The sequence below is a fragment of the Chiloscyllium plagiosum genome, chromosome 38, assembly GCF_004010195.1.
Source record: "Chiloscyllium plagiosum isolate BGI_BamShark_2017 chromosome 38, ASM401019v2, whole genome shotgun sequence".
In the NCBI taxonomy this organism is placed as follows: Eukaryota; Metazoa; Chordata; class Chondrichthyes; order Orectolobiformes; family Hemiscylliidae; genus Chiloscyllium; species Chiloscyllium plagiosum.
In genome coordinates this window covers 21,737,899-21,751,651 of record NC_057747.1, presented here as the reverse complement: position 1 = coordinate 21,751,651, position 13,753 = coordinate 21,737,899, and the positions used below count along the sequence as shown (strand labels likewise).

Below are 13,753 nucleotides of genomic sequence, written 5' to 3'. Positions count from 1 at the left end.
CCCTTTCTAAGAGATGAAAGCCTTAAAAGCAATCTAGGTTTGTTCAATATAATTTCAGTTGCATGATGCTAATCTTTTCCTATAAATTGTCTTATGACCCTGTCCCACAGCTACCTGATGAAGGAGCAGCGCTCCAAAAGCTCGCACTTCCAAATAGACCTGTTGGACCGTAACCTGGTTATGTGATTTTTAGCTTTGTCCACACCAGTTCAACACTGGCTTCTCCACATCATGTCCTAACATAATTTACTGTTTTATGTGAACTTCCAATTATAACTCAGCCTAGTTAAAGATAAAAGACACGCAATGTAACATCACAGTAGGTGGCAGTGTAAATCTACAATAAGAGGCGATATCACAATATTCACTTCAGCACTGGGTCCAGTCAATTGTAGACAACAAACATTAAAGCTGTTTGAATTATTCTATACTGATTGCTGCAGTATTGCTGTCACAGTAGCTATTGATAGAGTTTTATTTGAAATTTAAATTAATTTATATTTAAACATTTAATCTTACAACCTTTAGGCTAATATATCATTTGTTTTTGAAAATGTTGGGTTTTCATATTCAGTAGCAATAGGGAGCATCATAATCTTGTTTGTTGAAAGATTTTGTTTGATAGTTTAACTGCCTCCAGTAAAGGCCACAAGGCCTTTGGCAATGAAGCTATTAAGTATTAGAAGCAAAGTGCTGGTACGGACAGAGTAGTGGCCCACTAGCAGAAGGCAGAGTGGGGATGAAGGGGTCTTTTCAGGATGGCTTCTGGTGACTAGTGGAGTTCCACAGGGCTCAGTGTTTCACATTATGAATTCATGATCAGGATGAATGAACTGAGGGCATTGTTGTCATCCCCGTGTTTGACTAAGACGGACCAGATTAACAGTCCCAATCAGGGAATTCGTATTCTATAGTGTCTACTTGACTGACCTCATTACAATCATTACAGTCTACTACATTCTATTCCGTTCATTTTCCAATGCTAAGGCAGAATCCTTAGTGGTTTGGTGATCAAATGTACCTCATGATTACATTAAGTTTGTAGTGTTAACAATGACTGACTGAAATTAATTGCTCTAAATTAGAGTTTGATACTAGTGAACTTGTGTTAACACAACGAGAAGAGCGGGTTTTGTGTGAAATTGAGTTGCTACTTAACTAGGGTGACCAGACTGGCAAAGGTCAAACCCAGGAAACAACTAAAAACTGGTTTTTAGTAGTTACATGTTGACAGACCAATGGCAGGTTTCTGGGGTTGGTAGTGGATGCTGGGAGAACATATGATAACATCTGTCAAATATAAAATAAAGCAAAGAACTGGAGATCTGCAACAAAAAAGAAATTGTTGGTGAAACTCAGCAAGTCCAGCAGTATCTGTGGGAAGAAAGCAGAGTTAATGTTTTGAGTCTGATGACTGTCCGAGCTATGATATGTCCAACCAGAGATGGCAGCCTCTATTCTGTGGATCATTTAAAAGACTTCTTCACAGCAAGTTCAAAGATGTCAAGGGGCTTGTGGGTGAGGGATACAGGTCGTCTGCATGTAGTACAATGAGGTTGTTTGACAGGAAGAATTTTCACGTACTTTCTCCTCCAGCATTGGTTTAAAGTTTTAACTGGAAAGTGTAAACCAGGACATTTGAACTATCTTTAGGAAACTGTCAGAACAGCAAGGCATTTACTGAGAAAATAGAACTGTCATTGTGAAAACAGGATATCTGTGTCACCCTCTGATTATCCTTGATATGACACTCTTTACAGCCAAATAAAAAGGCCTTTTGTTCTCCCCTTGGTAAGAGCTATCCGCATATTTTTCTTTTATTCTGCCCAGATTTCACCTCTACTATCGTTAAACCAAAGAGCAATTTCTGTTACCTCAACTGTAATATAAAATGACCCTAGAGATACATATTGACTGACCTTCACTCAACTTTGTTTTCTTTCCTTCTCCCACATGTAGATTGATTCTTACGGCCAGTGCCTGCAAAACAAGAATCTGCCTAATGATCGATTGGTCGACACACTAACAGCCACAACTGAAGATGCAGAGTTCATGAATTTCATAAGCCAGTACAAATTTCACCTCGCCATGGAGAACGCGATATGTGACGATTATATGACTGAGAAACTATGGCGCCCAATGCACTTGGGAGCTGTGCCGATCTATCGCGGTTCCCCAGTGGTCCAAGATTGGATGCCCAATTCACATTCTGTAATTCTAATCGACGACTTTGAATCGCCAAAGGATTTAGCAGACTATATCAACTTCCTTGACCAAAATGACAATGAGTATTTGAAATATCTAGAGTACAAACAGCCAGGTGGCATCACCAACACTTTGCTGCTGGAGAGTTTGGAAAAGAGGGAATGGGGCGTGAATGATATTAACAAGCCTAACTATTTGAATGGATTTGAATGCTTTGTTTGTGAGAAGGAAAATGAAAGATTGCAGGCAGAGGAAGCTCACAGACAGCAGCCAGATAAATTTAAAATGCCAGCCCCTAGAATAGCTGCTTACAATCATATGGGCTGTCCATTTCCAGTCCCTGGGCATGGAAGCATTGATGAGATTCCTGAAAATGACAGGTAGGTGACTGCCATCAACTTGTACTAAGGAACCTATTTCTTAACCATCCAAAGTGATCTCCTTTCATAAGGACAGCTGATTTATACATCCAGCTTTGACCAAGATTTCTGCAGAGTTGCCAAAATGAAATCCAAAAGCTATTCTTTTCAAACTATGGATGTTTCCCGTCATGGAAAGACAAATCAATCTCTGACCATCTAAACTGGGAGCTTAATGTATAACTGCTTACTTTGTCCCCTGGTAAAACTCTCCTTGTGAACAATTTCCCATTAGCCTCCAAGAACTAGCTCTCAGACTGTTCTTTAAAATACATTAGCATGACAACAGAAACACTTTTTTTTATATACCCAGAACTCGCAAATGCACCCAAATGTTTCTTTTCCATCACCAAATCACCTGTCTTGCAGAAACACCTAATTTTTAAAATTTAACCTATTGTTCAGAGATATTATTACGCGCCGTTGCAGCAGATGGGAATTGAACCCAAGCCTTCTGGTCCAGGGGTAGGGACATTACCATTACACCACAGTTGGAACCCTAAAGAAATAATTACAAGCTAAAATTTAGCCCCATCAGCTACACAAACCAAAGCCCGCATGCCTCTAAGTTCTATTAAAATATAGATAGTTCACACCTTTCATTACAGTGCCTTATCATTAATTAGAAATGGGTTGAATGGGGAGGAACTACAAAAGGACAGAATTTGAAAATGTTTGGAACAAACGGAACGGTGTAGAAAAGCACACTTTAAAGTAGAATGTAACAAGCAAAAAAAGTCAGCAGGTCGAGCAGCAACATTTTAAGTCCGGTGACCCATTTTCAGGTCTCTGGAATTAAAAGTTGACTGTTTTCCCTTCACTGGTGGCAGATCAGTTGAGCTTTTCCGTGATTTGTGGTTTTTTTGCTTGTTTCAGATCTCCATCTTCCACATTTCTTTCTTTAATTTAAGACGTAGAATGTCTTTGGCAGTGCCCAGACCCCAATTCTCAACTTTTTCCCTTCTGACGTCTATGCTGTGTTATAACAAACATTTTTTTTTCTATAAAAGAATGTTATTTTTGTTTAAAGATTAATGTACAATTCAATATATGCTTTAATTCTATTTTACTTTCTTAATGGGAAAGTTGAGGCTGCTGTTGTGTACCAGGTTAAACCTTGGGTAAGGACATACTGCAGCCGCAAGCCTTTTTATGTCTGTTTGTGGGTGAAATGCTCTGTGCCCATTGCATAAATTGAATAGTACACCTAAATGTAATTTTTTTTTGAGTTGATTGGCAAAAGGCAGACTACCCAAGACCTGTATCTATGAATTCTCTGTGATCCCTTAATGATTTTGCTGCCAAATCTGCTTAAAAGGATTCTAAGAGCTGATTGACATGGTTGTGATGACAACAGCATGAGATGATGGGAGGCAGAATAACTTTTTTAAAAAAGCTACAATGTGTACCTCAGTCAGTCACAAGGATAGAGGCAGTGGAGATCTACCGTACAGCTGCAGTGGGCTGAATGACCTCTTGTATGATTCTATGATTTTTAAATTATTTCTTTCTGGGTGTGGTAACCTAAGCTGCTTCAGCATTTTTCTATTTCAGTCCAGTTGTAATTATTCCCATCACGTTTTCAGATCTCTGCATGAAATGTGCGGCCTGAAGTTTCTGGATTACCTGCTGCAGCTGGTGATGTATTAAAGTGTGTTGATATGATCTGTACAGGGCAAGACCAAGCAAGGAGTGGGTGCTTAAGGAAATTAGAATAATATGAGCTATTTAGCCAGCTGTCAATTTTTAACTGACAATTCTGTTGATGTTCCAAATCCTTTGAGCTTGAAACTTAATGAAACATTTTCCTTGTTTAATAGAGAAATAATGGGAGATTAGGAGAGTTTGAATTAGAAGCTTGGTTTTGAACTTTGGCATGCTGAAATGAGGCGATAGGGAGTTGCTGATAATGCTAAGAGTTATGGACTAAACCACACAAAACTAAGGTGAGTTAGTACCCATGCTAATGTTGACCTGCATGTTTGCTGGCATTTTTAATTTGCTTGATGTATTTTGTAGTTCACGTACGATTGAAATTCTGGCTCTGGGATTTTACAACAGTTGCATGGCAACTGCATAGACCCTGGAGGGTTTTCAAAGTACATTATAAGAAGTCAATATGCAAAGGAGGACTCCGCAGATAAGCTTTTTTGTTTGGTGCCATCAATATGAAACTATTGGAAAGCCATTCCTGCAGATATTTAAAATAACTTGCATTTACAGCACCCTTAAAGCAAAACACCCAATGTTTTATCAAATAAGTGGTGTGTTTATGCGTTGACACAATTATATTACAACTTTCACAAAGTACTGTGGTTTGACTTTTTTCCCAGCATAATTTGCTCATGTTGCTTTCTCTTAGAAGCAACCTTTTTATGGAGGCAGGAAATAAATCATGGGGCTATAGGTGGTTTCTGACTCAGTTTAAGACGAATAAGGAGGTGTTCATAGGTTAGCTTATATGAAAAAAGATTGAGTGGTAAAGTGTGGAGTCTCGGTGAGTGTAGCAGTCCCTTCCCAACCCTATAAAATTGAGCTTTGTTTCCATTTTATTCAAACCTATTCATAAAGATGTGTTCACGACTGGTGTTCTGCGACAGTGCCCTGAATGTCTAATGATATTGATACGTTAGTGAGATAAAAATGAAGTGCAGTAACTATGGCGATGACAATGTTTTGACAGAAGAGAAACAAAGCATAGTAGACTTAAAATGAAGTCGGTTTGATGGGATATTTTCCACCACTAATTATTGCATTCCCAATACAAATATTTCAATGAAATGTGCTATGGAGTTTAATTAGAAATTATGTTGCATAGAAAGTACAACATTAGCTGAATACTGTCTTTCATGAGTTGAGGCTAAACATTACATTGACAAATGGCTGCTTTCTGTTTTGATGATGGTAGTTTGCCATTTCTGTTACCAGATGTCATAGAGCTGGATGTGAAAAGCTCTTGTCTCTGAGCCCTACATTTTAAAAAAAGTAACAACCAGTTTCAAGATTTGTTCTTATTTCTGTTAGGGGTTTTTTCAGAATCCAGACTTGATTCTGAAAGATGAGAATTCCTGTGAACACAATGTATAACAAATTCACATTGAATTAATTTGAAATTAGATGAACATTTATACTTGTTCAGGGGAATATCATTGTCATGGCCAATATTTGACTCCTCCTAATTGCCCTTGAAAAGGTGATGAGCTGCTGTTGTGAACTGCTGACACCAATTTACTATACCAGTATCTGCAGTGCTGTTGAATAAGGAGTTACAGGATTTTTACTTGGCTGCAGTGGAGGAACAGGAATATAGTTGCAAATCAGTGTGACTTGGAAGGGAACTAGCAGGTGATGGTGCACCTGGTATAGATGTCATGCATGGATTCGGGAGGTGCTTTCAAGTAAGTTATTACTTCATTTTACCCATGACTGTTTCATTGGTTATGTTGATCATTGTTGAGCAGTGAAAAGATGGCTTTGACTAGATGTCTTTTTAAAAAAGCAAACTTTGCAGAATGGTTTCTAAAGTGTCAGAAGAAAGCACCATACTCTCTTTCAGCAATAGATGAATTTGAATATTGAGAACCAATTAGTAAGACGGTTGATAATTCTATGCAACAGAATTATGGTGGACTGTTGTCAGGGTTATAGACCACAGCTGTGTGGACACTGTCTTATTGAAAATGTATCAAAGGAGCATGGATAGGTCTGTTGGATCAAGCATAGCATGGTTAATGAAATTAACTAATTAAGGGTACATTTGTAAAATTTCTTTGATCTAGAGTATGCTTTTCAGATAACATTGAGAGATGAGGTGCAGGAAATTACTAAATGTACCAATTACATGGTCTAAAGTTGGGAAATCAGGAGAATTGATAAGCTCATGTAAGATTTAAAGTTGAAAATCCTATTGATTTTTATTTTGAATGGATTAATAAGGGGACCAAGAGTTCCATGGTTTTGATCCTGCAGATGGTAATTTGTGTTTATGACTGGTGCAGTCAATCACAACTTGGGCACTGGGATTCTGCAGGAAGACAGAATTTCATAGGCTTGCAAATCCACATGTAATTTGCTCCAGGTCTTGGGTTTGATGGCATACTTGGCACTGTGTAGTTTGTTTTCCCAATGGCCTTCAGTTTGGCACCTATTTTCCTACCCACTGAAATATTGGTACTGGTATTTAAGGATTGCATTGATTATCTGAGTTTGTGAAAGGTTCTACTTAAATGCAAACCTTTTCTTATACAGTAGCCAGGGCATTATCAGCATAGGGATTTAATAAGGAATAAGAGGATTAAATGCAAGGAGACTTCTTTTAAGGTAGGAAATAGCTGCCACAATGTCTGAATTTATGGGGCCAGTTTTCACGAAGAAAGCTTTTTCACAAGATGGAATGATTTGATATTGTTCTATTGCAACAAGCCATTAAACCTAGCTTTTCTGTATTTTTAGATGTATGGCTGACAATTTTAGAAACTCAGCGCTAATATGTTCAGTCTCTTGAGTCATCCCACCATTTAGTGCAGCCAGACTTCATTTGTGTAAAACGTCCATTAAAGAAATTGCCCATCCTGTAATAAAATCAGTTGGAAACCTTCCAGTTATTGTCTACTCTCCTCTGCCCAGTTTCATTCCTCATTGCAAAGTCACCTTGTTGTCTTGATTCATGAAGTGTTGAATTTTTTTCTTTCTCCTTGATTGATTAGAAGCAAAACAAAGACTCGACAGCAGTAAAATGCTACTGTCAAAGTATCCCAACTTTCCACTCTCTGTGTAGATTCCAGTGCAAGTCAATCAAATGTTGACTATCTGACTGCATTATGGCTATTTTTGCCGTTTAGTCCTCAGAGCTATGTCATGGAATCGTGAATCATAATAAGTCGTCTTACCTCTGTTCATTTAACCACATGGAGCATAAACCTGTTGAGTTGAGTGTCCTGTTCCTGTCTACAGTACAGTTGGGTGCTGCGCAACTCAAATGCAATTGTACCTATTCTGTTAATATTCCAAATTTATTGCTCTGCCAAATTCTAATTACTTTATTCAGTGCTTTGTATATTTTGAAGGTTCCGAAACGCACTTTTCCAAAAGAAATCAATTTTGTTAGCTAGTGTGCAACAAGTGTGGATGATTCATTGTGTTCATAAAAGATGTATTTCAAATATTTGAATAATTAAAGCAAAATTTTCAATTCTACACGGTCATTCAAAGTCTTGAAGTATGCTCAGATAATTTATTATTGAGCGCTGTTGCCGTTTGGTAAAAGTATCTGCCCTTTTTTAAAAAAAGGAAAACAAAGTCACTACATCGTCAGATTGGGCAAGTAGATAGAGAGAACAGTTCTAGATAGGTAAAAATAAGTAGTGCAACTTCAAATTAAGAATATGGTCAGAAAATCAACAAAATCTTGCATTTGTATCATAGTAAAGTGTTTCAAGATGCTTCACAGGTGTATTATCAGCCAGGTTCTGGATTAGTGGTGCTGGAAGAGCACAGCAGTTCAGGCAGCATCCAAGGAGCTTCGAAATCGACGTTTCGGGCAAAAGCCCTTCATCAGGAATGTCGATTTCGAAGCTCCTTGGATGCTGCCTGAACTGCTGTGCTCTTCCAGCACCACTAATCCAGAATCTGGTTTCCAGCATCTGCAGTCATTGTTTTTACCTCTATTATCAGCCAGGATTCAACACTAATACATTAAGATAATGGGACAGATAACATAATGCTTAGTCAGAGGTTTTAAAGTGCATCTTAAAAAGGAGGAACAAACAGATTTTAAGGAAGGAATTCCAGAGCTTATGGCTCACGTAGATGAAGATACGGCCACTGTTGAGCAATTACATCTAGCATCATGCAAGAGGCCAATATGTGCCTTTATACTATAACTGTAAATGAATTGGATGTGGAAAGGGAGCTCTTGTATGTTCATAGGAGTTTAAATTGAGTTAGTTTATGAAAATGAGACTGAAACTCTAGTCTTGTACTAGAGCCATAGAATATTTTTCAAAAGGCAATATTGAATATACAAAACTGACAGGCAGGAAAAGCCAGCTGAACCATCAAGACTACCACATCTGGGATGACTGGCGCATTGTGGTGAGCCACTTTGCGAAATAGTAGCTTCCGTTTCTCATTTCCATAAAAAGTATTGATCGACAGTCAAATTTTGCTCATTCTTCAAATTACTGCTGTGGTTCCAAGCTCAGACTAGCAATGGAAAATTTAGGATTGGTATCAGGAAGTTCTTCAAAGAACACAGTCTACTTCAGGTCAGACAGAGGGCAAAAGCCTTGGAGTTATTTGTGGTTTAATTCAATGCAGTGGATTTAAACTTCACTCTGCTGCAATTTCGGATTATTCTACAGGATTACTGACCAAACTGTTTCATGCTAATTTCCCCCTGCCTTAACATGCTAATCTTGTTTGATTCTTTCCTCACAGTTGGAAAGAAATGTGGCATCAAGATTACTGGCAGAGTCTCGACCAAGCTGAAGCCCTAAGCAATATGATTCACCAAAATGAGACTGACCCAAGTAAACTATGGGAATACGTTCATCAACTAATAATGAAGAGGAACAGACACTGACAGTTGGACTGCTGCTTGAGAATCGGGCCATTGGATAAACACTACCACTTGTATCGCATTTTGAGAATGCAATTCTCATTAAATTTATGGACACTTTTTTTATATATAGATATATTTTTTATTGTAAACAAGTTCTTATAGCTTTTGTAGGAATCAATGGTCTTGCTGTTTCCATTGTGCTAAATATGGTGCTAAATGGCAAGTGCAAAACTGGTTTCAATTCGCAGGACATGGTTTGCGTTTGAAGTTTTAAAATGTGAAGGTAAGTTTCAAGCATATTTATCGCCTCCAATCAGGCAAAGGTTGCAACTTAAATACCCTCTTCTACAATATATAGAGATAAATATTTTTAAATGATAATGAATATTACAACATTTAACATTTTGTACAAGTTAAATTTAATATTCTTTATTCCTTTCAGAAGAATAAAAGAGTTTTAAACAAGAAATTTACATGGTACCTGCAGCATACAAATGCATCATTTGATCCAACAGATTTGTTCCACATAAGCCTCTATCAATATTAGCACTGCTGCCTCACAGCGCCAGAGACCCGGGTTCAAAAGGTTGCAACTTAAATACCCTCTTCTACAATATATAGAGATAAATATTTTTAAATGATAATGAATATTACAACATTTAACATTTGTACAAGTTAAATTTAAAATTCTTTATTCCTTTCAGAAGAATAAAAGAGTTTTAAACAAGAAATTTACATGGTTCCTGCAGCATACAAATGCATCATTTGGTCCAACAGATTTGTTCCACATAAGCCTCTATCAATATAAGCTTTTTTTTGTCCTCAATCGTGTGAATATGTACCTTCCCCTTGAAAACCTTAATGCTATTTGCTTCATTGTTGAGTTCCACATTCTTGCCAATTTCTAAGTGAAGGAGTTTCTCCAGAATTCCCATTTGAAGTGATTGTTATATTTATGGTTCCTCTATTGAGCCTCCAAAAGTGGAATGTTCTCTACATTGAAGAAGTTGGTAGCCAGATGGTAGTACTGCCATTGGACTAGTAATCCAGAGGCCCAGATTAATGTTGTGATGCCATGTTAACTCCTAACATGGCATGAATTCAAGTACAATTATTAAACCTGGGTTTATAAAGAGTTTCAATGGCTGTTATTAGCTAGACTATCATCAATTATTGTAAAACTTCATCTGATTCACTAATGCATTTTAGGGAGGGAGATCCTAGTTTGAACTACATTGATTCCAGACCAGCAGCGATGAGGCTCACTGCTAATCTCCCTCTGAAATGACCTTACAGGGTATTTGAGGATGAGTAACAGGTGCTGGCTTTGTAGCTGCACTTACATCCATGAAAGAACAAAAAGCATCTCAATCTTAACCTGCTCTGTTAAGTACTTCTCATCCTCCTGTCCTAAAGAAGACTCCCTCAAATGAATGGTATTCCCCAATATCTGTATCTTGGCTTTACCATCTTTGTGAATCTTTTGTTTTAGCTCTTATCCTTTTCTTAAATCTTTTTTGCAACATGAATATCAGAATCCTTCACCATATTGGAGCAGCACGGTGGCACAGTGGTTAGCACTGCTGCCTCACAGCGCCAGAGACCCGGGTTCAATTCCCGCCTCTGGTGACACTCTGTGTGGAGTTTGCACATTCTCCCCGTGTCTGTGTGGGTTTCCACCGAGTGCTCTGGTTTCCTCCCACAATCCAAAAATGTGCAGGTTAGGTAAATTGGCCATGCTAAATTGCCCGTAGTGTTAGGGTAAGGGAATTGGTCTGGGTGGGTTACGCTTCGGAGGGTGGGTGTGGACTTGTTGGGCCGAAGGGCCTGTTTCCACGCTGTAAGTAATCTAATCTAATCCTATTGTAGTCCAAACATGGTCCAACCAAGGTTTTATATAAGCTCAATGCAACTTTACTTGAATTCAGTTGTACTAGCTAATCTGCTCGGGCATTGCCACATTGAGATAAGATCAAGTGTAGACTTAGGTCATGGGGTATTTAAGTTAAAAGGGTAATGAAGCTATGACATGCTGTAATTTAGCCCTCTGTGAAACCAGTGCTTTCTGTTGTTTTTATGACATTTTATCTGCATTTGTAATAGGAACAGCTAGTGTATGCATATTACATTAATGCAGGTGTGTATTTATTGTATAAAACAGTTGCCACAATACATTGGGGCATTAGAAATGTTATATTGGGAAAATTATTTTTAATATATTCCAGATGTTGAATGTGGAGAATTAAAACTGACAAAATAATTTGAAAGCAGAAGAGTTTCCAGTCCTGAAATGTGCTGCATGTAGGTCTAACGTAACAGGGAAAGACTGTCTAACTTTTATACCCATCTGGACGGATGGTAGAAGAAGCTATAAAAACCATGTCCATAAATATGTTCTTGAGGCATGCCGTCTGTATTGTACCTTGGGGGTTGCCATTGTAGACCTTTTTTTGAAGATTCATTATGTGCCAACTTGGAAATGCATCCTCTGTCTTTTCAAGGTTACTTGATCGTTTATCATTTGGTCACTGGAGGTGCAGTGCTTCAGGGTTTCTTGTACACTGCTCAGTGATTGACAGTGCCAATGTTGGAGCAGGGTTAATTGGTGCCTGAGGGACACCAAAGCTCCATTTCAAAATTCAGCAGCTCAGTTTCTCAGGTTTTCAGTCATTTCCCAAGCTTTATAAAATATGAATCTTGCAGTTGAGGTATGATTGATTAACCCCATAAATCAAAAAGGCTAGTTCTGTTATGTTGAGAGCTTTGGCTAGTTTTGACTCAATATTAACAGTTTGCAGTCCAAACAATGATGAAGAAACGTGGTAAGAGAATAATAAGAGGATTGAAATAATTTTAAGCTTTTGGAAAAAGTCCTCCTGTGGGTAGAGGAAGTTCTTAAGTTACTTGAAGAAACTGCAATTTGACCCAGGCATGGGATGAAATGTATAGGGTGTTTGACGTGAGCACTTGCGTTGACTGCAGATATCACAGTTGTTTTCAGAAACATGGTGACCGATTGTTTTGTTTAAAAGTTCATTGCATCACTAGAACCATGTCATCAAATTGATATTGCTGCCTCCTCCCATTAAATATTTTTCTTTAATTTGTGTAATCCTTCTATAAATTGGTAAGTAGTGAGATGGACATGTTACCTCATGCCGAAGGCATTGTACCTCACTCTGCTTACTAACTGGAATCAAAGGCTGAACCACTTCCCTATGTCTCCCAAGTGTTGGTGGGACATAACACACTGATTTATAACACATTGTGTCAAAACTCCCAAGTGCTTATTTGAACAAAGTGGGGCCTGAACATATTGAAATATTTTGTACGCACAACTGCCTTTTGTGGAACAAATGGGTGGAGGAGCTGAATTTAACTTGCACACTTTTGAAGCAATTCACATTTAAATAAATGGATGCCAAAGAATTATTTAAAATTAATTGCATGGTACATTATAAATGCAGACACTGATCATTTGAGTATTATGTGCCTTGGACTTTGCTTGCTTAATGGAGATTAATGTGAAAGATTTTGATTTCTAACTAGTATACTGTACATCAGTAAGTCTTAACTAGTTCCAGATCATACTGATTACAGAATGTTTCCCATACCCATGAACTTTTTATAGTGTGTGGGAATACCTCCACGTTTGCTAGGCTGGTCATTATTGTTAGAATCAAAGTGTGGCGCTAGAAAAGCATAGCGGGTCAGGTAGCATCCAAGGAGCAGAAGAGTCAATGATTCAGGCATAAGCCCTTTAGGAATGTAGGGGAGGAAGAGGGCTGAGAGATAAATAAGAGAGTGGGGCTGGGGGGTGCAGTAGGTGGGAATGTGGTAGATACATGCAGATGGGGGACAATTGTTAGGTTGGTGGGGAGGATGGAGTGGGCAGGTCGGTGCGGAGGACATCCCAGGTGGCCGCCTATTTCCATGACCATAATTCTCCTCCCATGTGATCAACAATGCCCTCCAGTACATCTCCTCCACTCCCCACATCTCTGCCTTAAACACCCCTCCAACCTTCTACGCCACCAGTCTCCAGTTTTGGAACATTATCCTCTGCCATTTCTGCTGCCTACAATCATCCCACCACCAGAGATATATTATCTGCATTCCACAGAAACCATTCCCTCCATGACTCCGTTGTTAGATTCACGCCCCACCCTCCACACTCAGCACCTTTCTTTGATACTACAAGAGGTGTAAAACCTACACCCACACCTCTCACCTGTGTCCAAGGCCACAAAGGATCTTTTCACCTCCGGTAGAGATTTTTCTGTACGTCCACCCACCACCTCTACTGTGTCCGTTTCTTTTGATGTGGCCTCCTCTACGTCAGAGAGACCGGGCCAACTCTGTGTTCAGGGAACATCTTTGGGACACGTGCTCCCTAAAACCCCATTGCCCAGTGGCTGACCACTTCCAATTCCACCCCCACACATGCGCACACACTCTGCCAAGGGCATGCAAGTCCTGGGCCACCCCCACTGCCAAGCCTAAACCACTCGATGATTGGAGGAACACTGCCTCATCTTCTACCTTGGGACCCTTCAACCACACAGCA

General features: G+C 38.9%; 1 protein-coding gene across 4 annotated transcripts in view; it reads left to right on the top strand.

The window, feature by feature from the left end:
- fut11 (fucosyltransferase 11 (alpha (1,3) fucosyltransferase)) overlaps window positions 1-10,813 on the top strand; it is a 23,748-nt gene extending 12,935 nt beyond the window's left edge. The window contains exons 2-5 of one of the 4 annotated variants that reach the window (XR_006309707.1): window positions 1,960-2,585; window positions 4,211-4,275; window positions 4,445-4,570; window positions 9,063-9,149. Coding sequence is in view for 1 of the 4 variants with exons in the window: in XM_043679084.1 (XP_043535019.1) it covers window positions 1,960-2,585; window positions 9,063-9,207 (771 nt within the window). In the remaining 3 variants the exon portion in view is untranslated. The other 3 variants (XR_006309706.1, XR_006309708.1, XM_043679084.1) reach the window with 3 other exon arrangements.
- Window positions 10,814-13,753: the final 2,940 nt, after the last annotated feature.